The sequence below is a fragment of the Macaca fascicularis genome, chromosome 3, assembly GCF_037993035.2.
Source record: "Macaca fascicularis isolate 582-1 chromosome 3, T2T-MFA8v1.1".
In the NCBI taxonomy this organism is placed as follows: Eukaryota; Metazoa; Chordata; class Mammalia; order Primates; family Cercopithecidae; genus Macaca; species Macaca fascicularis.
In genome coordinates, this window is record NC_088377.1 from 122,922,589 (window position 1) to 122,946,788 (window position 24,200).

Below are 24,200 nucleotides of genomic sequence, written 5' to 3' on the forward strand. Positions count from 1 at the left end.
CCTCCTCATAGTCTTCACTTTTAGATGTGGAAACTGAGGCTTTCATAAGTTACAGGTCCAGTGTCAAAAGGAGGCAGAACCAATTCTCAGACCTGTGTGCTGTACTGTTTTAAGAGGCAAGAGGGCACCGCACAGCCTGGAAGTTAGGTATGGTCTCTGGTGTGCTGAAGATGGCTCATGTCACCTTGTGAGGGTCAACTGCTAAATTTCCAGAAAGTTTGTGAACCAGTTGTTAACCACAGATACTATTAAATGTTGTATTATATATTTAATTTACAAATAAATAAATTACATTAAAAACAATAGTAATAAACACTCAAAACTCATTACTTCCTAACTATTTAGTAAATCTTACTATTGTGTACGTACTTGAGGTTGTTTGCATCCATGGCAACTGTATGATGGAAATCCTGCAGAGTGGTATGCTGCTATATATTTGTGTTTCTCTTTCCAACCTTGTGTTTAGTGATGTCAAGTAAGTCATTTGAAATCTGACATAGTAGGACTTTTTACACAATAGAAATCTGCTACAAATTAGGGCTTGAATTACTGTCTCATTTATTGTTTAGATCAAAGGAAGTGACGGAGAAAACAATAATGCAGATTAAACTCAAAAGTGTATTTTGTCTGTAACAGTTGAATAAGAAAAAATCTAAGAAAATGTTTCAGTATTTGAAAAGTATTATATTATTCAGCTACAAAGTTGCTTACATCATTGACAAACAAATGAAGTTTTAATGCACATCCACATTTTTCTTTGTTTCACTTTTGTCTTACTTGTTAAAGAAGAGGAAAATGCCAACCAACATTCTTGTTGGAACTACACTCATTCATCAGTAACAACCATAGATTGGCTAAGGATATAAGAATTTGGTCAAAAATCAATGAAAGCAATCTGTATGAGTCAGTTTGCTATATAGAATTTATAATAGAGAATATTGTGTATTTTGTTATTATTTGAAATTTTATACCATACATTCATTATACCAATAACATTTCCAATAAACTTACATATATGTATGTGTACAATACACTTTTTTCCCAGAGAGACAGTTATTAAATACTTTTCAGCAGACTACTGGGTACCATCTTTCTCCTTCATTTCTTCCGCTTTCCTATGCCAACTAGGTACTAAGCTCTTTGATTCTACTTCTTAATATTTTTTAGACTTCTTCACTTTGCTTTCTCATTGCTGGTACTTGAGAGCCTTATCTCTCATTGGTGTCATAGTAAGTTTCCTAGTAGATCTCAGCCTCCAAGCTTGTTTTCCTGTCATTATTCACACAGCGATTAGAGTGATTTTCCTAACATGAAAGTGTGATCATGTCACAACCCTGCTTCAGATTATTCATTGCTTTCAAGATAAAGTTTAAACCCTTTAACACGGCATAAAAGAAACTGCTGTTTATCCTCTGCTCCTGCACTTCCAACTTCCATATCACAGTCTGGGCTGGGTGCTCTCTGTGTAGGTCTCTTTTATAGATGTTATCACACTATATTGCTCTTGCTCTTTCTGGCCTAATATTTTGTTGTTATGAAAATTGTCAAACATACAGAAAAGTTAACAGAAGTATACAGCAAACCCATTACTTGCCACATAGATTTCACAATTGATATTTACAATGAACGTATTTGCTCTATTGCATAATCTACCCATCTATCCATTCTTCTATCCATCTCTTTTCTTCTCTTTTTCTTTCTTTTTTTAGATGGAATCTTGCTCTGTGGCCAGGCTGGAGTGCAGTGGTGCTATCTCAGCTTACTGGTTCAAGTAATTCTCCTGCCTCAGCCTCTGGAGTGGCTGGGATTACAGGCGCGTGCCACCATGCCCAACTAATTTTTGTATTTTTAGTAGAGACGGGGTTTCACCACGTTGGCCAGGATGTTCTTGATTTCCTGACCTTGTGATTCACCTGCCTGGGCCTCCCAAACTGCTGGGATTACAGGTGTGAGCCACTACGCCTGGCCACATCTCCTTTCTTTATGATGCATTTCAAAGTAAGTTGCAGACACTGGTACATTTTGTTCCCAAACCCTTTAGCATAGTATTGTCAACTACAGTTAGATATTTGATTACTTAATTTTTTTTTTTTTTTGTAAAAATTGCCATTGCTCTTTAGTTGCTTATTTTCTTCACTGGGTTGAAGTGACTGCGTCTACCTGTTTTCTATCCAGTGCCTCACATATAGTAGAGACTAAGTTAATGTTAGTTAAATGAATGAGTTTTGGATTTCATCAGATGTTACTTAGAGAACTTCTTGATCTTATATAAGAGTAGTTTTATCACTCTTTGGTTCATCTCCTCATTCTTCTGCCCAGAAAAGCTGTAGAAAGCAATTTATATTCCACCCATTCAGCATCGCAGACGATTAAAATGTGTAATCTGTTAACAATAGTTGACAAACTCTCACACTATGTCTTTCTACAAAGTCCCACAAGGTGGTGCCCAAATATCTTTTTTCAAACAACAGTCCCTCAAGACCTATGCAGAGTCCTGACTAAATTGTGTTAGTATTTGGCATTTCTGAATTTGGTCAATTAGAATAACAGAAAATACATAATTAAGTAAAAGTTACTCATTTTAAATAAAATTATATATGTGTAATTTCAAAATCTATAGCTCTGGATATAAACAATGAATAATGATAATAGATACCTTATTTCTGTGCAGAATTTAATATTATTAAAAGGTTGTTCATATCCCCAAATAGGAAAAAACAATTCACCTCAAGTCCCCTTTACTATAAACTTTGTCCATCAATAATCTACCCTTAGTATAGAATTTATAAGGGCAGAAGAAGAAACAAACTGTTGTACAGGAGGAACTAGATAATTTAGATGCAATGAAAAAAATAGATGACCCTATTACCTTAATTGGGAACAATGTTGTATAAACCAGCATTGCAACGGCTTAATATAACATGAGGTAATAGGTTACTTAATGCTCTTAAAACACTTTTATTCCAGAATTTGGGGAGAGTTATTTCAAAACTTTTTATTTTTTATTTTTTGATATTCTTATTAAATCTCAAATACACTGACCAGAAAACCCAAGTGGGTATTGTGTTTCTGCAACTTATTATTCATGCAAACGATGATATCTACCTATATTACTAGCTATATTTTGATTAGGGATGAAAAACATGGGCCATCAGTTACTGAAGTAGCTGTAACAATCCCCAGTTACCCAGATAAACCTGCGCAAACCTGGAGGAGAAAGTTTTTCAACCCAGGGTTGGAAGAGGTGGTGTTCTTTGCCTTTAATGGCCCAGGCACTAAGATTTACACAGAGAGGTGAGACTCTTTAATGTGCTGGAACTTAGCCCATGATGATTTGTTCTGAGCCATTTGCCACTAAAGTTAAATCCTTACAAATATAAGTTATTAGCCATACAGCCTCCTTTTTCTCCTGCTCAAGCACAAGCCTGGATAGCGCAAAGGCCTAACATTTTTCTAGGGCATTTAGAGATAATGAAAGATGGCCACTTTGATGTACAAAGACCTAAACTTTATTCCCTCGCTGATTAATGATTTGACCTTTCGGTGGGTCTTAATATCTGTCCTCTATTTTATCAAGTGTGAAATGGCAGAATTAAATAAAAGTGGTTGCTAAGTTTCCTTCCAGTTCAGAGATTTGACACTATTGTTTGTCCCCAAGACAAGAAAAGTTTAAATACCAATCAGTGGTAATCAAAGAATTCACCAACATCTAGAACAACACTGTCTAATACCTGAAAGTAAAATGAACTCGGTGAAAAATAGAAATACTTTTCCATTTAAAGCAGGGTTTAGTTAAGGTGTAAATAGATCTGATCTTTTTCTATTAGTAGGCTCTGCATGAAAAAGTTAAAACTGCTCTATCCGGCCGGGCGCGATGGCTCAAGCCTGTAATCTCAGCACTTTGGGAGGCCGAGACGGGCGGATCACGAGGTCAGGAAATCGAGACCATCCTGGCGAACACGGTGAAACCCTGTCTCTACTAAAAAAAATACAAAAAACTAGCTGGGCGAGGTGGCGGGCGCCTGTAGTCCCAGCTAATTGGGAGGCTGAGGCAGGAGAATGGAGTGAACCCGGAAGGCGGAGCTTGAAGTGAGCTGAGATCTGGCCACTGCACTCCAGCCCGGGCGACAGAGCAAGACTCTGTCTCAAAAAACAAAACAAAACAAAACAAAACAAAACTGCTCTATCCACTGACCAAAGAAGATAATTAAAGAAAAATATTGAACATTCAAACCTATGATAGGACTAGATCAATCTACTTTCAGATATTTCCTAGAAAAAAAATTGTAACATTTTCCAGATGGCACTTTGTTTTTTTGTTTTTTTTTTTGGTCTAAAATAATTGCATTTAGTAAGGAATAAACAACATGGGAAGATGAAATATTAATATTGAAGAAACATTTTAGAGAAAGATTAATAGTCATAAGACAGGGAATTTAGCCCGTCACTATAGCCTACGAGGCACTGTGCGTTGCAGATGTGACACAATTATTCAAGCTGGGGATTGAATGACAAATAATGAAGCAAGAGATCTTAGGGAGTAAACAATATAAAATATAATTGAGTCCATGTTGCTGTACACCAAAACTGCTCTAAACCATAAAGTTTATTAAATAATAGTAACAATTGAAAAATAGTAGAGGGAATGTGGAAGGATCAACTCAATCAGAATTTGGTGAGGGAATAGGGACTGAAGTCACGCTGTTCCAGATTTAAGCAATGCCACATCCTATATTTTATTACCAATGATAATTTTTATTTTCTCATTGTCTTTGAATGCTTTTAATATTTCCCTTTGTTGACAAATAAGACCAATACAGTTTTGGTGTTTGCTGTGGTTTGGATATTTGCCCCCTCCAAACCTTGTGTTGAAATTTCATCCTCACTGTTGGAAGTGGGGCCTGATGGGAAACGTTTGGGTCATGTGGGTGGAGCCCTTATAAATGACGTGGTACCATCCCTGTGGTAATGAGTGTGTTCTCCTGTATTAGTTCCTGGGGAAGCTGATTGTTTAAAAGAGTCTGACACCTCGCTCCCTGCTCTCTTGCTCCCTCTCTTACCATATGATCTTCTCACACTGGCCCCCTTTCACCTTTTGCCATGAGTAGAAGCAGTCAACGGCCCTCACCAGAAGCAGATGCTGGAGTCATGCTTCTTGCACAGTCTGCAGAATTGTAAGCCAAATAAACCTCTTTTCTTTATAGATTACTCAGCCTTAGGTATTCCTTTATAGCAACACAAAATGGACTAAGGCAGTATTCCTCTAATTACTGATGAAGGAGTTGAGAGAATGACTTAGTCATATTCTGGGTCCAAGGATAACGAATCCCAGAAATTTCAGAGCTTTGGGGCAAGTGTTAGAAATTCTACTATATCAACTTTTCTACTGACAAAAGGAAGAAAGAAAAAGAAAGAAAGAAAGAAAAGAAAAGGAAAAGAAAAGAAAAGAAAAGGACCTTCAAGAACAAATTTCTTCAAATAGGTACGAAGGTCATTCATTTCTTCCTTGTTAGTTGGTAATTTTTTTTTCCACTCTAGATCAGCAGTGTGGGAGGTGGCTAAAGTAGGGAGAAGCTTGTGAAACTATACTATGCCTTAATCTTGGTCGAAATGTATAACTTTGATTTGTTATCAACCTTTTTTTTTTATTTCTATGAATTCATGCAGATAAAATTCTCTGAAATATGTAAGTCTTAGCAGACTTGTCTCTTTTTAAATGATTCTAGGACCCCAAAATACCATCACCACTGAAATTAAGATGTTGGCACTGGTACTAGAGTCAATAGACACAATGCAGATCCTACTATGGTAGCATATTAAAAGAATTTGAAAAAGTTGAAAAAAGATTTTCATCTAGCAGAGCTTTGGAGAAGAGCAATTTATTGTATCATAGACCTCAAGTGATTGATAAACACTAAAAATTACTTCTAATAATCATTCATTTCACAAATATGAGTGCTTACTCTGGGCTATTTATAGTAGTAACAATGAAAATAGTATGCTATATTTCTTCTAGAAAGACTTTACTACAAAATAACTGTCAGAAGGGCATGGGCTCCACGTTGCCTTTTTCTAGTCATTAGGGTTATCCATGTTCTCTTATTTGGTCTGCTGTGTGTCCAATAGCATACTAATTCAAGACCATCTGTTGGGATTAGGATTGCAGTGGCGCTTTGTTTCTCTGGGTGCAAAACTAATTGCCTTTTATAGACTGACAAAACTGAAGATTTTATTTTGCATAATCTTCCCAATCAACTTAGTGCTGATTTTCACGCTTGGGAATGAAAGGTGGCAAATCTTTGGTTTGAGTTACCCTATTTAATGTTGGAGAAAGGGAATGGATGAGTAACCTGGACTCCAACCTCCTACCAACTTTAATCAAAACAGCTCCAAAGCAGAAGGGCTTTAGTCCATTTCCCCCATCCAGGTATCACTTGTTTGCTTCTTAGTGGCATTATTATTCTGCATGTTGTTAACCTGCCTCAGCAAAAAGAGAGTTGACCTGAAAAGATGCTACTTCCTTGTCTCTTGATTCTCATCTCACAAAAGTAAAAAGTGTGATTAACACCCACAGGCTACTAAGTAAATACATGGTTGTTCGCTAGGAAATTCCACTGTTACTTCTGCATTATACCCACTGTTTCTTCTTTCTGTTACCAAAGCTTCATGAAACTGCCTCAGTTCCTCAAAACCTGTTTTGTGAGGAGGAGACAGTGAAACACAAACATTCACATGGATACTTGATGACATAGTAGTTGTTATAAGTGAGGCTCACAGGTCTTATAAGCCTGAGTTAAAAGTTCATTTTGCCATTCTCTAGTTTTAGTATGACAGTGGACAAGTTACGGAACCTCTCTCTGCCTCCGTCTTGGAAAAATTTGAATTCTTACAACTTCTACTGTAAGTACAAGGGGTCCTGGAATAATGTTTTGTTCAATGTCATTTTGTTATAACATTGGATGAGAGAAAAAAAATCAATTCCTGGACCAGGCTGACTGTGTGGAGTTGACATGTTTTCCCTATGTCTGTGTGGGTTTTCTCCAGGTCCTGGGGTTTCCTCCCACATCCCAAAGCTCTGCCCACTAGGTGCATTGGTGTGTCTACATGGGTCCCTGTCTGAGAGAGTGGGTGGGTGTATGAGTGCCCTGTGACAGGATTGCATCTTGTCCAGGGCTGGTTCCTGCCTTGCACCCTCAGCTGCTGGGACAGGATCTGGTCAACCATGACCCTGAACTGGAATATGGAGGTAAACAGTTATCTTGTTTTTATCAATCTTTCATAAATGTATGTATGGCTTAGATTTATTCCAATGTTTAATATTAGAGTTGTTTTGAGTCTTTATTTAGAGGTTCAGTGATATTTTTGTAACTAGAAATATGCCATAGGAGCTTAACTCTTATTTATATCAATTAGCTCATGGGAAAATTGGCTTCATTATCTATTGTTTCACTTTATGTCACAGTTTCCAAGCACCTACGGAGGATGTTAAGTGAGGACTGTGGTTGTGCTTGTGAAGGACTAAATGAGGTAATGGGTGTGAAGCACTCAGGACAGTGCCTAGCACCTGGTAAGTGTCCATGAATTGGAGATTATTATTGCTATAATAAGGAAATTCATACACATTAAAATGCCTAAGAAAGTTCATTTTAAATAATCGTAACATGAACGTTTATATTGCTTTCTCGGATGATCTTGCTATTCTCTATTTCAGAGGAAGTCCATGGAGAAGCCTGCCTGTTAGTTGTCTAGGGGTCAAGTGGCTTCTTTGCAGTACACATTACACTGATAAACATTGACTTAATATGGGCTGTAACCACAAGGTAGAAAATAGGGAAAAAGACAGTGGAAAAACCACAGTGACCTCCTCTCCTAGACAGAGACCAAAATATTAACCGCTGTAAACCTCTCATGTTACAGTTTGAACACATCTTAATAAATGATTAAATCCACTCTCTCATTTCGTAAGTGGGAAACTGAAGCCCCCATAAGAGTTAGGGGCAGAACTGTGACTGTACTCAGACCACTCTTTCCTTGTATATTATATATACCTTTTATTACAAAAAATTTCAAAAATCACAGAAATACAAAGACTAGAACAATGCACACCTACGTACTCATCATTCAGCTTTAATAACAATCAAACTGTTACCTCTCTTGAAAAAACAGCTTTGAATCTGAGTCTGGTGTCATTTATACTCCTTCACAGAGATGTTCAGAACCAGTATCTTAGAGCACATCCCCCAGGCAAAGAAATGTAGCAATAAAAAGAGAAGGACATAGCATGAGAAAAAAGGCAGGCTGTCAACCAATGCCTAAAATGTAGAAAGTTCTCTCAAGTTGTTTTTACAATAGTCTGGAAAACACAGTCTCATTCTGAAAGACACTGTTCCTTTAAATTGCTTACTGATCCCACCCAGATCTTGCACCCTGGCCAAATGCCTGACCACTCTTGCTTTAACTTAGTCGAATAAACATGAATAAAAGACTGCAAAAGATCCTAAAGCAAAGACTTTTATTTCCCACAGAACAGAACAATATCAAATAGCTAACTTCACCCCCTACCACAGTCCTTGCTGTTGGCATTTACTCAACTAGTCTTTAATTCCTGTTTGACAAACTTAATAAGGTAAGACATAACGGATTTATTTTAGTCACTTGAAATCAGATAGGACCATCAAGGAACTGTGGAAGACTAAATGACTTACATACTTATTAGGTGAAGAAAGCTTGTCAAAAGTTTGTGTTCTCTGCAATTGCTTCAAAGCAATTATTAGAAAAATATTAACATTGTTAAAATGTAGAAATTTAAAATTTAAAGTTATTTTGGAATTGATTTTTAACTTACAGTCTTCTAAATTGTTTTACAATGATGTTAATATATTTTAGGACATCTTTTTCTCAATTTGGAACAGGGTTTACAATTTAGAATTAGTTATAGAATACTTTACAACTTGGCTAATTTGTCAATTTGAATGAAATCTTTATTCAATCATTTTATATTTGTGTAGAAACTGAGATGCAAACATTGTAACTAAAGTTGGTGAACTCTGCTATAAGATCATTTTATTTTTGAAAAATTATAAAAAATAAAGTATCTTGGATTTATTTATTGATCCTGATATTTACCCCAAATAAATTTTAGGCCAAAAGTAAAAATACGGTATTTGATTACAAATTATGATTGTTTCTGCATTTATAAAATTTAACCTATAGTAAACACAGAGGTTCTCATTTCCTTCACTTAACTAATGGCGCTGTTTTTTTCTGAAACCTATTTTGCTTGTATGTGACATCAGAAAGAGAGAAAGGTGAGAAAGAGGCAAAATAAAACATGGTAAAAAGTGATAAGAAATGAGTGGGCTCTCAAGATGCCAGATTAATAAAGGAGAAAGATATTTCAGGGAAGCAGTAGAACTAACAAACTAGAGAAACAAAACTAGAGAGGTATGAAAATGTCCTCTGGCTACAATAGGGAAACAGAAAGAAATAACAAGACTTTGGATTGGGAGCGCTAGATTAAAAATGTCAGAGCGAATGATAATAAAATATGATATATTGTGATTATTGTCAATGGAAAAGTTATGTTTGTGAATATCGTATATACAGGGGTCAGATACGAATTTATGATTATATGCTAAGAAAACAGTAACAGCAGGTGCTTAGTTTTGGGAAAAGATAAATCTTTATTTAAAGCCAGTATTTCTAAAACCTTACATGAACGGTTTTGAAGAGTTGCTTGATTATGTTGCTTATAAAATCTTGCTCAGTTCTCAATGGAATTCAATTCTCAGTCTCTTGTTTCCAGGACTTCTGAGATGTTCCTTACGGTATGAACTCAACCAAAGACAAAACTCATATGTAATACCATGGCCATGGTGTTATTCCCTTTCCCCTTTGAAAATGCAGTAAGAACTGTGTTTTTCATATAGCCTTATCTTTACACTAACCTTCAGATTTAAAGTTGTACATCATTTAATTTTTTTCCTTGCTTAGCAAAGGGATAACTTGAGGAGAGACGGCCTTTGGGTGTTCTGTTTCCTTAGCACACTTCTTGGTTTTGTTTTGTTTTGTTTTGTTTTTAATACCCAGCTCTCTTTACATTTTGGTATACATCGTCTGAGGATCAGTTGGCATTTGGCCAATTGCTACCCAAGATGTTTGATCATACCTATCTGAAGTTCTGTTAATAAACTTCCAACTGGATGATGCTATGTGAGGAGCAGACTGTGGCATGAAGCCATCCATTGGTCCTCTTCTAACCCAACAGTTTTGTTTCCCTTTGGGGTTTATCCATCTGGCATGTATGAAAAAAGTCAGTCTCCATCTCACTCCTCACTGCCTTTGCATATATTTCCACCCTCTATTCAGAGTCTGGAAAAATCGTGCTCATGATTTCCTAGATTCTTATCCCCTAAAGGCAAGGTGCCAAAGAAGGAAAATGTGATTCCTTTTCCAGAACTCCTGAAGTCAATATAGTTTCAGCAGGCAAGCATTTTTAAGCCATACTAAATACTGATTTGAAATAAGCTTTCTTGTTGCCATTCTCTTGGGTATACTGAGGCAGCAGCACATGAGTCTTCTCCTCCCAGGGAAATCTGTGAGTTTAAGAGCCATTTGGTGTGTAGCTAGGCATATTGACTGATGAAGACTGAGGATTTTAATACAGAATTAGATTTTTCATTGTTAATCTACCCAGAAAAATAGTTTCACAGGGCTATTCAGAAGGGGTGCTTCTTGGCTTTAAGTCCTGTTTCTGTTCATTAGTTCTTTTAGCCATCCCTGGAAGAAAAGTGTTGCTTTTAAGCAAATCTATTATTTTTGCTCTTATATTCTTTTGATTCATTGGATATGCAGCTTTGAACCCCTGGTGGAGACAAAGTTTCCAAAGGTAGGGTAGAAAAGAGAAATGGGGTTCTATGGAAACAGAAGGGCAATTTAATTTTTACTTTGACCTCTGAACTCACTGAAGTTATGTGTGTAGTATTAAGCCTGAAAGGGTGGTGATTATCTACAATTCTACAAAATACTAGATTTCTTAGGAATCAGTTATAATGAAAGTGAATGAAATGACTATATAGCCATCTGAATTCACCCTGAAGAATTTGGAAATGTCAAAGCAGACCCTGTGACTGAACCACAGTACTCATACAGAGTGGGATTGAAATGTTTTTAAATGGCTCTCCCAACTCTATGCTCCTCATAATACAATGGAGAATTAAGAATACTTAAATATAGTTCTTTGAATATGTAGAAACATTCACTAATAAATGTTTGGTCATGGTGCCATGATTTATTTGGATTTAAATCTTTTAAAATCTCAATGTGAATATTTTTCTAGAAATATGAATGAAAACCTCTTTTTTTCCAGTCACATGACAGTTTTCAACTCTGCTAGCTTGAAATTTTAAAATAACAAACACCATATTTTATTAAAGTATTTGTAACTGACTTTTCTATTAAAGGTGCTACAAGGCAGATGATTTTTCACCATCTACCATAATGTGGAACAGATATTTTGTCTTCTGTACCCTGCTTTCAGCATTTATGAGTCAAACAGTATCCGGACAAAGAAAGAAAGGACCAAAGCCAAATTTGCTTGCAAGGAAAAGTGATGTCCAGGGTAAAAATAAATGTGTTTGTTTTTAAGTTTAGCCTGTTAAAAATACTTTTGTGAATTTTTCTAAATAGTATTTGATATAAATAGCAAGCCATATACATGTATACATGTGGTAGTCTATTTTGATAAAATTATATGATGCTAATATACCTGACATACTTATAGCACATCAGAATTTTTAATAAGAGCACTTGTGCACCTATTATCTCATTTGAGCCTCACAGTAACCTTGTAAAATAGGCAGGATGGAGATTACCACTCATAGTATAGATAAAAAAAATTGAGGTCTTAAGAGGTTGAGTGGCATACTCAAGGCCATAGACAAATTAACTAGTGAGATACAGAGCTGGGATTTAAACTTAAGTTGTGTTTAAGTTAGGTTTCTTCCCCACTTACTCTTGGTACAAGGGGTATAGTCATTTTCTACCTTGATTTCAAGAAAGTTAAAAAAAAAATAGGGACTCACCAATATGACACAACCTGAGAATTAGAGTATCATTTACTTCTAGACAGCTATGCTCAGTGTTAGTTGGATTTTTAAAATATGATGCATCTTGACTTCCCATTTCCTCCCACTTTCAGCAGGTTTAACATTGAAAAGATGCTCAGAATATATGATATCTTATTTATTTTAATTTGCATGATTTTACAAGGAGAAAATAATTTATAAACTTAGACATTTAGTTTTTTACAATTTAAGCTTTCTGTCCAACATGTCTCTCTTACTCTCCTCATGCTGCTCTCAACACCAAACAATATACAACACACCACTTCAGGGCTTTCCTTACGCAAATTTCTTTCATGATATGAATAATTATTTTGCCTAACCTGTTTACTCTGTTTCAGGCTCCATTTGTTTCATAGATATTGTCTTCATCGTGGACAGCTCTGAAAGTTCTAAAATTGTCCTCTTTGATAAACAGAAAGATTTTGTGGATAGCTTGAGTGACAAGATTTTCCAATTGACTCCTGGTGGCTCCTTGGAATATGACATCAAACTGGCAGCACTTCAGTTTAGCAGCTCTGTCCAAATTGATCCACCTTTTTCTTCTTGGAAGGACCTGCAGACATTTAAGCAGAAGGTTAAGTCTATGAATTTAATAGGGCAAGGTACCTTCTCTTATTATGCCATCTCCAATGCCACTAGGCTACTTAAGAGAGAAGGGCGTAAGGATGGTGTGAAAGTGGCTTTGCTGATGACTGATGGCATTGACCATCCAAAGAATCCAGATGTTCAAAGTATTTCTGAAGATGCCAGAATTTCAGGAATATCATTTATTACCATTGGACTTTCTACAGTAGTCAATGAAGCCAAACTTCGTTTGATTTCTGGGGATTCATCCAGCGAACCCCCTTTACTGTTGAGTGATCCAACACTTGCAGATAAAATTCAAGATCGCCTGGTAGGTACCTAATGGGTTGGTATACAGTTATCAACATAATATTGACATATTTGTTGTAAATTCCATAAGAAGAGAAACTGGGTCAAAAAGATGGAGAAAATGAGAATTCACCTTGAAAACAGAAAGAAGAATCATTCTGAAGTGTCACTCCACTTTCTTGGCAGTTTACTCCAGATAATCTGGAAAACCTCCAGGCTAATTCCCTGGAATTGCATTCTTAACTTTATTGCTAGCTGATGCTGAGGATTTTGGAAGGGGTTACTTTCCAATCATATACCTTAGGCTCCTGTTTATACAGCCTACAATCATGAACATTGCTGACTTATATTCAGGTTGTTTTCAACTTGTGGTGTTAGGCTATATTTGTACTAAGTTGGTCTTTTCCCATTCCATGTCTATACACGTATTTTTGACATAATTTTGACATTCTCTCTTACTCTTCTAAATGAGTATTTTTGACTCTGGCTCACCTATCGTTATATTATGCTACTCAAAGTTCATAGACTTCCAATTTTTAAAATTACCTCCTTGTTTCTTAGATGTTCACAAGCCCATCCAATTTAAAATCATCTGCAACCTGCAGTCAAGCAACAGTTTCTACCATCAAATCAATGAGTCCCACTTGATTGGTCTGGTCAGTTTTTCTTTGTTTGTTGCTCAGCTGTGTGTAAAAGCCTTTCCTTGCTGCCTTGTAAAACACACGGCACCATAATCAAAAGGAAATCCCTCTTAGCAATGTATCTCAAGGAGAAAACTCCTAGAGATAAATTGGTTGATTGGCTGAATGTTAAAAATTGATTTTCTTAAAAACTTGGATTTCTTTGATTTCCTGAGAAAGGAAGGCAAAAGTGTCCTTTATGTGTCCTTTATGTACTGAGCGTTTCGTATAGCTGTTTTCTACAGCTTGCATAGAAAACTCAGGCTCTATTTCAGAGACTGTTTTGCTCCTTTTGTCTTATCCGTCGATCCTTTTCTCAACATTACTCTTACCTTTTAACTCCCTATTGTTTTCAGTATAAGATCTGAGGTTTTCTTACCTAAATAATAGCTCTTATGTATTGAGTACTCTCTCTGTATTAGGCATTTTCCTGCGCACTTTATATATTTTATTTTGTTCAATGTTTGCCACAATCTTATGATGTAGGTACTGTTATTATATCCATTTTGTAGTTGAAAATTTAAGGCCAGTGAAGACCTCACAGTTTGCATGTTTAACCCTATAAAAGCATATTGAGAGAGGAAATAGTAACTGCTTTTAAAAAAAAGATTTTCTCAATCAGAACTGCTCTGAAACAGTTTAGTAGCAGCCCTCCTCCAAAGTTACTACTGTTTCTAGCCTTTTTTCCTTGGGGATTCGGGGTAAATGGGAGAGTTATGCCTAGATCAGAGATAGAGCTGATGGCCCCAGCCCTGCGGTGCTCAAGGTAAGTGCTCATTCTGAGCAGCTCTTTTGCATGAAAAGGAAATTTGTAGTGGTTCCTGGCTAACACTTAGCCCTGCCTGTGCCATTACTTAAGGAGTCCTCACCACTAAACATAAAACAGAGGGCTCCAGCAGGTGCAGGAGAGAATCCTGGTGATGTGATCATGAGTAGGCTGTTGGTACTTATTCATCTTCACCCTTAAGATGGATAATAGCTGACCATAGAAGATGCAGGAAAGGCAGCTCCTTTTTTGGCCTCATATCTAGGCTCAAGTTGTTCATATTCCCACCAGATACACCCTCGCTGAGAGCACTTGCCTCGCTGAGAGCACTTTCTTCACTGAGAACACAGGCTCTTGGCAGTAGTCTGGAAGCAAAACTGTTTGTCTGTTCCTGGGGAACCAGAAAATGACTGAATAATACTGCTCTTCCTTAGCATCCGGTGACTTCAACTTGTTTGTTTAGCATTTGTGATTTCAACTTGTTTGTTCAGATGGAAGCTCCATCAATAAACCGCTTCTCAGAAGGAGGTGCTGCTTTCCAAACACTTCCAGGATCCAAAGTGCTTATTAGGCTCTTCAAAGAATGGTATACCAACTTTCAATGTTTCAAATTGCCACCATCTAGAAGGCAGAAATTGACTTTTTTTTTTTTTTTTTTTTTTTTTTTTTTTGAGATGGAGTTTCGCTCCTGCCGCCCAGGCTGGAGTGCAGCAGCGCGATCTCAGTTCACTGCAACCTCTGCCTCCCGGGTTCAATCGATTCTCCTGCCTTAGCCTCTCAAGTAGCTGGGATTACAGGCGCCTGCCACCACGCCTGGTTAATTTTTTTTTTTTTTTGTATTTTTGAATAGAGATGGCCCGGCTGTTCTCAAACTCCTGACCTCAGGTGATCCACCTGCCTCGGCCTCCCAAAGTGTTGGGATTACAGGTGTGAGGCACAGCACCTGGCCCAGAACTTGACTCTTGATGAGACCATTGGAAAAATTCTTTATTTAATCCCTTTGTATTACATCTTTAGTTGAATTTTTAAACTTTTTATTTTGAAATAATTATGTAGTTGACTTTTAAAATAAGTTAATTAGGTGTGATTTAAGTATACAACTGCATCAAATTAAAATGCACAATTCCATGAGCTTTTGACATAGGTACACAGCTGTGAAACTACCAACACAATTGGGACAGAGAACATTTCCATCACCTCCCCAAATTGCCTCATGTCTCTTTGTAAGACCTCCTTTGCTCCTGAGCTACTGATCTGACTTTTGTGACTCTAGATTAGTGTATTCTTTCTAGAATTTTATACAAACTCAAATAGTATGTATTCTTTTTGTGTCAGGCTTCTCGTACCCAGCATACTGATTTTCAGACTCATCGGGGTTGTTTTCTGTATCAGAAGTTTACTCCCTTTTATTGTAGAATAGACTTTAGTTGAATTTAATGGACACGAGTATACAGAATGAATGGATTCTTCAGGAGCCGAGACAAATCAAATAATTGTAAATTCCTTGATGCCTCTAGTAGGAATTATCATGTAAGAACCCTATAGAAACATTTTAGTTCTGAATTACCCAAAAGAGACTTGATTCCAAATTGAAGGAGACATGGAATATATTTTTACTGCTGTTTTATTATAATTTACATAATAGTATTGAAACCAAAGAAACAAATTCAACCCAAAGTCCTGGGTGTATATATATATGTATATATATATATATATATATATTTTTTTTTTTTTTTTTGAGACGGAGTCTTGCTCTGCCGCCCAGGCTGGAGTGGTCTTGGGTATATATTACTTGGTCCTGTAGAAGAGTAAGAGAGGATATGTGAAAATTAAAAACAATTTTTTCCCTCTCTTGCCTTTGATGTTAAATATTTAAAAAGCCTTTATGGAAATAAGGATTGTGACAAATTTGTCTTTTTTTTCTGAGATATTTTTAAAAAACATAAATTTAAGGTATTCCCTCCCTCACATACCAAGAAGAGATCAATGTGGTGATGTCTATATCATCTTTAGAATTCTATGCTTTGTTAATCTATTAATTATGATCACTTTCCATTTTTTTCAAGACTTCCTCTGTTTAGGGCCTTATTTTTGTTTTCTGTTTTAGATTTTATAGTGGCTGTTTTGCTACCATTTTAAGTTGAATTTTTTTGTCACAGGGTTTGTTCTACTTGCGTACCAAGTGCTTTACTGTCATTCTATGTGCTATGATATTTGTCCATTCTTCACATGTTTTCTGTCCCCTTCTCGTAGCATAGACCTTATACTCCTTGAAAAATTGGTGGCTCCATTCTAGCATTCTGGTTTCACATATATAATATATGTGAATATATGCCATATATATGAATCCATTAATGAAATTCTGACTGCGTCTTCTTTTGCTGTCATGAGACCCTTTCCCTATTTATCCTTTTCATTGAAACTCAAGCATCCCCGCAGTCTGTCATCGAACATGCCCTCCCCTCAGGCTTTGACACAGTTCTCCTTGCAGCCTGCTTCCCTGCCTGGGTGCAAGCCCTCGCCACCTCCCAAGGCCTCCGGCTCTGTCCATGTGGGCCCTTCTGTCCACTCCCTTTAAATGTCCCTCCTAACTGCTTCCTTTGTCTTATTGCCCACACTAGTCCTTATGACTTTTTTTCCCCTAAACTTTGACATATAGGACAGCATACCATCAATGGGTGGCCCTTTGCATTCCTCTCTTCAAAACCATCCAGAAAACCCATCTATTCCAAGAAGCCATCTTGTTACTGGCTCCCCCGCCCCTGGCCTAGGACCTCCTTCCTACTCGGGTTTCTGTGTGTTGTCCTCTGTTCCTGGGGCTTATAGCCTATAAGAGCCCTCAGGGATGGGACTTTGTTCTTTGTTTGAAACAGTCTTATCTATTGTGTAGTTTTGGGTTCATTTTTGTTTCCATAGAAATATAAATTCCAGCAAACACAAATTTAAATGAGTTCCAAAAATAGTTTTTTGCATTGCTATGGTTTTAAGCCTTATGCCACATATTTCTAAAGAGCAATATGGCAAAGCAGAAATTGAATTTTAAAAGAAAGAACTGAAAAGAAGTGTAAAATTACACGTCAGACACAGTAAGAGCTGAATTCATGAATTTAAAAACTGATTAAGATATTGCTTATTGTGGCTGGGTGTGGTGGCTCACACCTGTAATCCCAGCACTTTGGGAGGCCAAGGCGGGTGGGTCACTTGAGATCAGGAGTTTGAGACCAGCCTGGCCAACATGATGAAACCCTGTCTCTACTAAAAATACAAAAATTAGGCTGGCGTGTTGGTGCGCTCCTATAATTCCAGCTACTCCAGAGGCTGAGGCAGGAGAATTGCTTAAACCCGGGAGGTGTAGGTTGCAGTGAGCCAAGATCTTGCCACTGCACTTCAGCCTAGGTGACAGGGTGAGACTCTGTCTCAAAAAGAAAAAAAAAAAAAAAAGACATTGTTCATTGTAAAAAGATTGTAAAGTGACAAAAATTTAAATTTTTCTTTATTTCAGTAGTGGTTTTTAAATATTACAATTTGACTTGAATTATTAGTTGTTTTACTGCCTCTGTTGAACTTCTTTTGAATTTCTTTTCTCTCTCTTTCTCCCAGAGGAAACCACTCTCTGACGTGGTTTGAAATATTTTACATATTTTAATAAATCAGATCATATTGTACGTATCTATCTACAACTTGCTTTTGCACTCAATTTTTTTTTTGGAAATGTTGTCGAAAGGCATAGATCCAATGAGTTCACTTTAACTGCTGAGTAGTATTTCATTTACTGATCCATTCCACTATTGGCAATTATTTTATTTACAGTTTTTCATTAAAAAAACAATGAATGCTGAAATGTGCAAGAGCAAGAATTTCCCTGTGGTGTGTCTGGAAAGGATGTCAGGATAACAGGCGAAAGCAAGAATTGTCCTGGCAGCCTAGTGATAATGCATGTCCATCTTCAGCTTTGTAGGCATAGCCAAATGTTCTACAGAGGGTAATAACATTTTAACTAAAATTATCAGTGTATCTGAGTTCCTATTTCTCCATAGGACCTCCTACCTCTTAAAGATACAAGTATCTCATCTGCTTTCAGCCTGGATTTACATGGCTAGTAATTTAAAATCTTTTGGTTGGGAAGGGTGGTAGGTCAGACTCTAAATTTTGTACATAGTGTCTGTGGCTAGGGTTTTATAGCTCCTGAGATCGTGTAGTCAAACTTTATCCTTTTTAATATGTGGAGAAAACTACCTGGAAGGATTGTATGACTTGTCCAAGGCCACATAGCTAGTTAATGGTTGAAACGGGATGGAAACCCAGAATGACACTTAATTCCCAACCTAATTTTTTCCCTATTAAATAATTATAGCCACTTAAAGCATTTTGTTATCTCGTCCCTCTATATTATTAGTTTGTATGGAAATAAAGTAAAAATAAAACTGAAGGGATGCAGCATCCTTCATAAAGCTACATACTCTTATTTAACTTCCTCGTTAGCTTCTGCATTTTTAATATCTTGCAACAAATATTCCAGTGCTTGTTCCTTCATCTTTCTATTTTATCATATGTAAATTACCCTTTCAGATGAAATCATAAGGCACTGATTTGATATATAATTTCTAGGTTAAGAAAGTGCTAATTCTATATGTAAACATAGGTTAGTTTCTTTCCAGCGTTTGACTTCCAACATGGCCTTCAGTGCACTTATCAGGTAATCTCCCAGTGAATTAAAGTATGGTAGTGAGGCCTAGGTGTTGGACAAAAACAAGATCCTGACACTTCTGCAAAATTATAAATTTAAAATAGTTTTGAAAAATATTCTGGCTAATTCATTCCTGTATGGTACATATGACATGCACTGAAGACTGTCAGGAGGCACAGCCCAAGTGTGTTACCTTGGTTGAGTCACATTATGGTGGAACCATGTTTCCTTATTGCAAAGCAAGAGGTTGAGTCTGATTGACTTCTAAGACTCATTAAATTTGTTTTTCTGTTTTTCATAATGATCACTTTTTATTATGAAATATTTATTACTTTTCTGTAACTTAATTTTTTTCCTAAGGTAGCCAGTTATAAATGTAGGTCGTCTTTTACATAAGTAATGCATATTACTATGAACTGTTCAAAATTTTTACCATAATATTATTCCTAATATTGTTTAAATTTAAAAGTTGAGTATCTTCTTTGCTTATGTTGAAATTCTATAAATAAAGTACCATATTAGAGGCTTTTCAAATTTGAAATAGAAAACCCTTCTCCTAGTGATCATAATAATGGAAATCTTTGTCTGCTCATAATTCAGACCATCTCAAAAAATGTCACTGGACTTTGTAATTTTCTCTTTTTGAGTTTTAATATGACCTAACACCCATTAATATTTCATGAAGTTATGACTATATTATTTTAATCTTGAAAAATAAATCATGAAAAATAGATGCTTGTATATGTGCATAAGGATGGAAAAAATTGAAAATATAAAATTATATATTCTGCCTCAGTCTTTGTATGTAAAAGTGAGAGCTTTCTCATTATGACTGATTAACTTTATAGTCAAATTATGGAGATTACAGAGCTGATAAAGAAAACAAAAGATAAAACATAGAATGCAGTAAGATGAAGTTCCTAGAAAATATAGATTAATTTTTAATGGTAGTTATATCTCCTATTATTACATGGCTCGAACTGCTCCTTGGGTGGTTGATTGGTTGGCTTCATTGCTTTTACAAAAAGGCTGAATTGTGGAAACTTCATATGCCATGGGGAATAATTATGACTAATAAGTAGCTGAAAGCAGAACTATGAATTGAGTTAATGCTTCATTCTTTTTTCCCTTGTAGGATATCTTATTTGAAAAGAAGGTAAGCATCACATGCTTTGATTACTACGAATTACTCTAAAAACTTGCATTATCAGATCAGCATTATAATTCATATTAGAAGATTAAGTGTGACTAAATAAAAAAGCTTAGTTCTTTTAAAATGAGCCACTCTATTCTGAGGCAGCCATCTGATTTCTTTTATACTACCATATTCAATGCAAGTTGGAAAATTTGGAAAAAGTAGGAAATATTAAATGTGATTCCAGGAGTGATTTTAGAAATCAGTCATAAGCAAACCACATAGCTGTTGCTTACTTTGATGTGCTTCCTTTATTCTAAGCATGTATCTGACATCACATCAGGTCCTCTATTTTGGGGGGTGTTCCTAGCATTGGCTAGGTTAGGCAGAGGGTTCCCAGCTAAGAGACAGAGTTTAGAGTCATCCCCTGTTGCCAGACAATTGACTTTGAGCTCATTCTCCTTATTGTAAAGAAAACGCAGCCTGATGATGGCAACCAGACCATGTGGCAAAGGAATCTGGCCAGTAAGATTGAATGGGCCTTAGCACAATAGACAATCATCAGCTTGCTGAGGGGTCCTGTCCTGGACATGCATTTCTTAAAAGAAAGAGTTTGGAACATCTGAACTTTGTTCAATGAGCTGCTTATTTAACATCAGGAAATTTACACTAACATTGCATAAAATGATAGGAGTTAACCAAACCTGTAGCGCACCATGTTTAATTAAATTGTACATGTTCAGATATACCATTATGTTATGGACCATTAAGAAAGGAAAAAAAACGGCTGGGCATGGTGGCTCACGCCTGTAATCCCAGCACTTTGGGAGGCCGAGGTGGGTGGATCATGAGGTCAGAAGATCGAGATCATCCTGGCCAACATGCTGAAACCGCATCTCTACTAAAAATACAAAAAAATTAGCTGGGGTGGTGGCGCATGACTATAGTCCCAGCTACTTGGGAAGCTGAGGCAGGAGAATCACTTGAAACCAGGAGGCAGAGGTTGCAGTGAGCCAAGATCGCCACTGCACTCCAGCCTGGTGATAGAGCGAGACTCTGTTTAAAAAAAAAGAAAGAAAAAAAACTCTTGCCAACTTAACTATGATACAGTGTCTTCTTATTAATTGCAATTTTTATTTTATACATATAGAAAGCAGTTTTTAGACATTTTGGACATAGATTTTAAAATCCTGTATCACTTTCATATATACATATAAGGGAATATGTAAGCAAAATAACTTGGTTATTTCTAAAACTTTTCTTGTTCAACTTGCTGCCTGCAGGCTGCGTGCGGCCCAGGACGACTTTGAATGTGGACCAACACAAATTTATAAACCTTTTAAAAACGTTATAAAATGTATGCGCGGACTTTTTTTTTTTTTTCTTTTTCTTTTGGCTCATCAGCTATCGTTAGTGTTAGTGTATTTTATGTGTGGCCCAATGCAATTCTTCTTCCAATGTGGCACAGGGAAGCCAAAAGATTAGACATCCCTGGTAAATCTTCTGAATCATTTTTTGTCTGAGTTGTTGATGTCCTTGTTTTTCCACATAATACTAACTTCTATGCCAGCGAAAGCATTGGTGATGAAGCATGTCTTAAGAATGTTCTGGAATTTTCTTCCATTTCATTCTGTAAGTTTTGAAGTGCATGTGCAAAAAGCAACTACTTTGTCATGACTGAACCTGATCAACAGCTATTATAAGACTCATTCTGATTTCAGAGTTGTTAAAATGAGGAAGAAGGTGCATCTTAGAATTAGTAAAATATGGTATAAGTCGAAAGTTTTCCTTTGCCTAGTAAAGGAGCATTTAATATTATTATATTATTGAGCTTTGATGTGTTATGTAGAAGAGAAGCAGCAGAAATTCTAAAAGTCCACTGAAAATATTTATTTTCTCCTTTTAACTGGCATCTATATATTATATATGTATTTTTGATGGGATATCTATTTTATTTAACTATACTGAAATTTAATAATATTTTGTTAGCTGGCTCTTGATAGGTATAAATTTGCCTAGAATAATTTAATGGAGAGAGCAAAACCTCCATAAATGTGCAAGGTAAAATTTCTTAGAAAGTGTTCCAGTTGGTTATATATTGTTAGCTGGCTCTTGATAGGTATAAATTTGCCTAGAATAATTTAATGGAGAGAGCAAAACCTCCATAAATGTGCAAGGTAAAATTTCTTAGAAAGTGTTCCAGTTGGTTATATACTGAATACAATTCGAAATGCTATATTTCACTGTGTGTTAATATCATATTTCATTATTGATTCAGTGTGAACGCAAGATTTGTGAATGTGAGAAGGGAGATCCAGGTGATCCAGGGCCTCCTGTGAGTATATTTCTACTTTGAACTTAAGTCAGAAAGTCCTAGCAATGATAGCTCTACTCGTTCTTGAAAGCATCGGGGCTATTTTGCACTGTTGAAAAGCAATTGTTTGGAAATGGCAGCAAAAATGGAAATGCTACTTCTTTCTTTTATTTCTAAAGGGACGCATTCTATCCTTAGAAATAAGCCTGGGATTTTACTGACTTGAACTGAGGGCAGGAGTGTTTTGAAGTTGTTCCCACAAAGGACATTTATGTCCCTCCTCGTAAAATAATTGAAGCCAGAATTTCTCAATAGTGAACTGAATACAGAAAAAGCTAATACAAATAATCCGTGCTTTAAGCAAAGCTTTATCCCACTAGAAACAAGAAGCATAAGCCTCTGAAAGTTAAATGTTGGCTTCACACGAATGCAGCAGTGCAGCAGCAACACCGTGTGGCCTCATGGACAGGAAGCTGGTCGCGATGCTTTGGGGGATTAGGGTGAGTTCTGTGAAATGGAAGTAAGCACGTGGCAACCAAAAATAAATGGCAGGATTTACTATGATGATTCATCATTTGATAAGATAATCCAGGAAGGAATGCTTTCTTTATATTCTGGCCTAATAACTTGTAGGTGCCATGTCTGTACTGGGAAGGCATTTGAAATGACATCTAGATCACTGGAAATGCTGAGCAGTTTTTTAACATTTATCTTCATAAAGCATCCACGTGCTTATTCAGTCTTCTATTTATTTGTGTAATTACAAATATCATCCTTAGGGTTCAGAAGAAGCCCTATGGAGAGTCTCACAAAACGCATGGATAAAAATTTTCAACTAATGCTTGTATTTGGGGCCAGGAGGGGAATGTGTATTGTGAATGTATTAGAAGGTGACAAATTTTACCTTGAGACTCGAATCCAAAGCCTACACTTTTTCAAACCATCCTACCAATCAAGGGATCTTTTTCTCCTCAAATGCAAAGTTAGATGCATTATATGATAATGGGGCAGCCAGTAGAAGCTGACTTTGGCTAAAGCAAAGGTTTAGCCATCCCTTCATATAAAGTCTTCGTTTATCCCCATTACACCAAGAAATGGCCAGGGTAAGGAATATTTCTTTATGTTTTAAAATGAACAGTAAAAAGCTCAGCTTTCTTGCTAAGCACCTGACAATTTTGTCACATTCTTGTCACATTTTAGGGATAAGCCACAGAATATGTCATTTAACATTTATCAGTTCTCAGAAAAGCAAGCTTTTTGGTTGATTAGGAGCAGGAAAACAAAATGCTTTTCTGGAACACGATAACAGAGCTCCTTTCTCCCATCTTTTGAGATTGTCTCCTGGATATCAGAACCTCTTTGACCAAAGGCAAGCAAGCTGGCCTGGTCCTTTTAAAAGTGAGCAACAGAGGGGAATTGTAGAAGTGACCCACAATGAAGAGCGGTTGGGAACAACTCCTATCCTTTGGCCTATTGCAGCTACTCTTTTAAATCTTTGCATGAGTTTGATTTTGTTTTCAAAACTGCTGAGAAGTAATTGTTTTGGGAAGAAGTAATTGGTGGGAAGAGAGAAACATTATTCTCTTTGGAGCAAATCTAGAAAATCTGCCAATTCACGAC

The 24,200-nt window shown here is 36.5% G+C and overlaps 1 protein-coding gene and 1 long non-coding RNA gene across 2 annotated transcripts in view; both read left to right on the top strand.

Moving 5' to 3' along the window:
- Positions 1-1,863: 1,863 nt before the first annotated feature.
- On the top strand, positions 1,864-5,452 carry LOC135969904 (uncharacterized). The gene is made up of 2 exons (XR_010585258.1): positions 1,864-1,998; positions 5,205-5,452. It is a non-coding gene; the product is annotated as an uncharacterized lncRNA (long non-coding RNA).
- Positions 5,453-8,504: 3,052 nt separating this feature from the next.
- Positions 8,505-24,200, top strand: part of COL28A1 (collagen type XXVIII alpha 1 chain) — a 180,099-nt gene continuing 164,403 nt past the window's right edge. Inside the window, exons 1-5 of the mRNA XM_005550132.4 lie at positions 8,505-8,626; positions 11,463-11,620; positions 12,464-13,020; positions 20,267-20,287; positions 22,545-22,601. Coding sequence (XP_005550189.2) covers positions 11,500-11,620; positions 12,464-13,020; positions 20,267-20,287; positions 22,545-22,601 — 756 coding nt within the window. The 5' untranslated portion in view covers positions 8,505-8,626; positions 11,463-11,499. The remainder of the gene's footprint in view (positions 8,627-11,462; positions 11,621-12,463; positions 13,021-20,266; positions 20,288-22,544; positions 22,602-24,200) is intronic.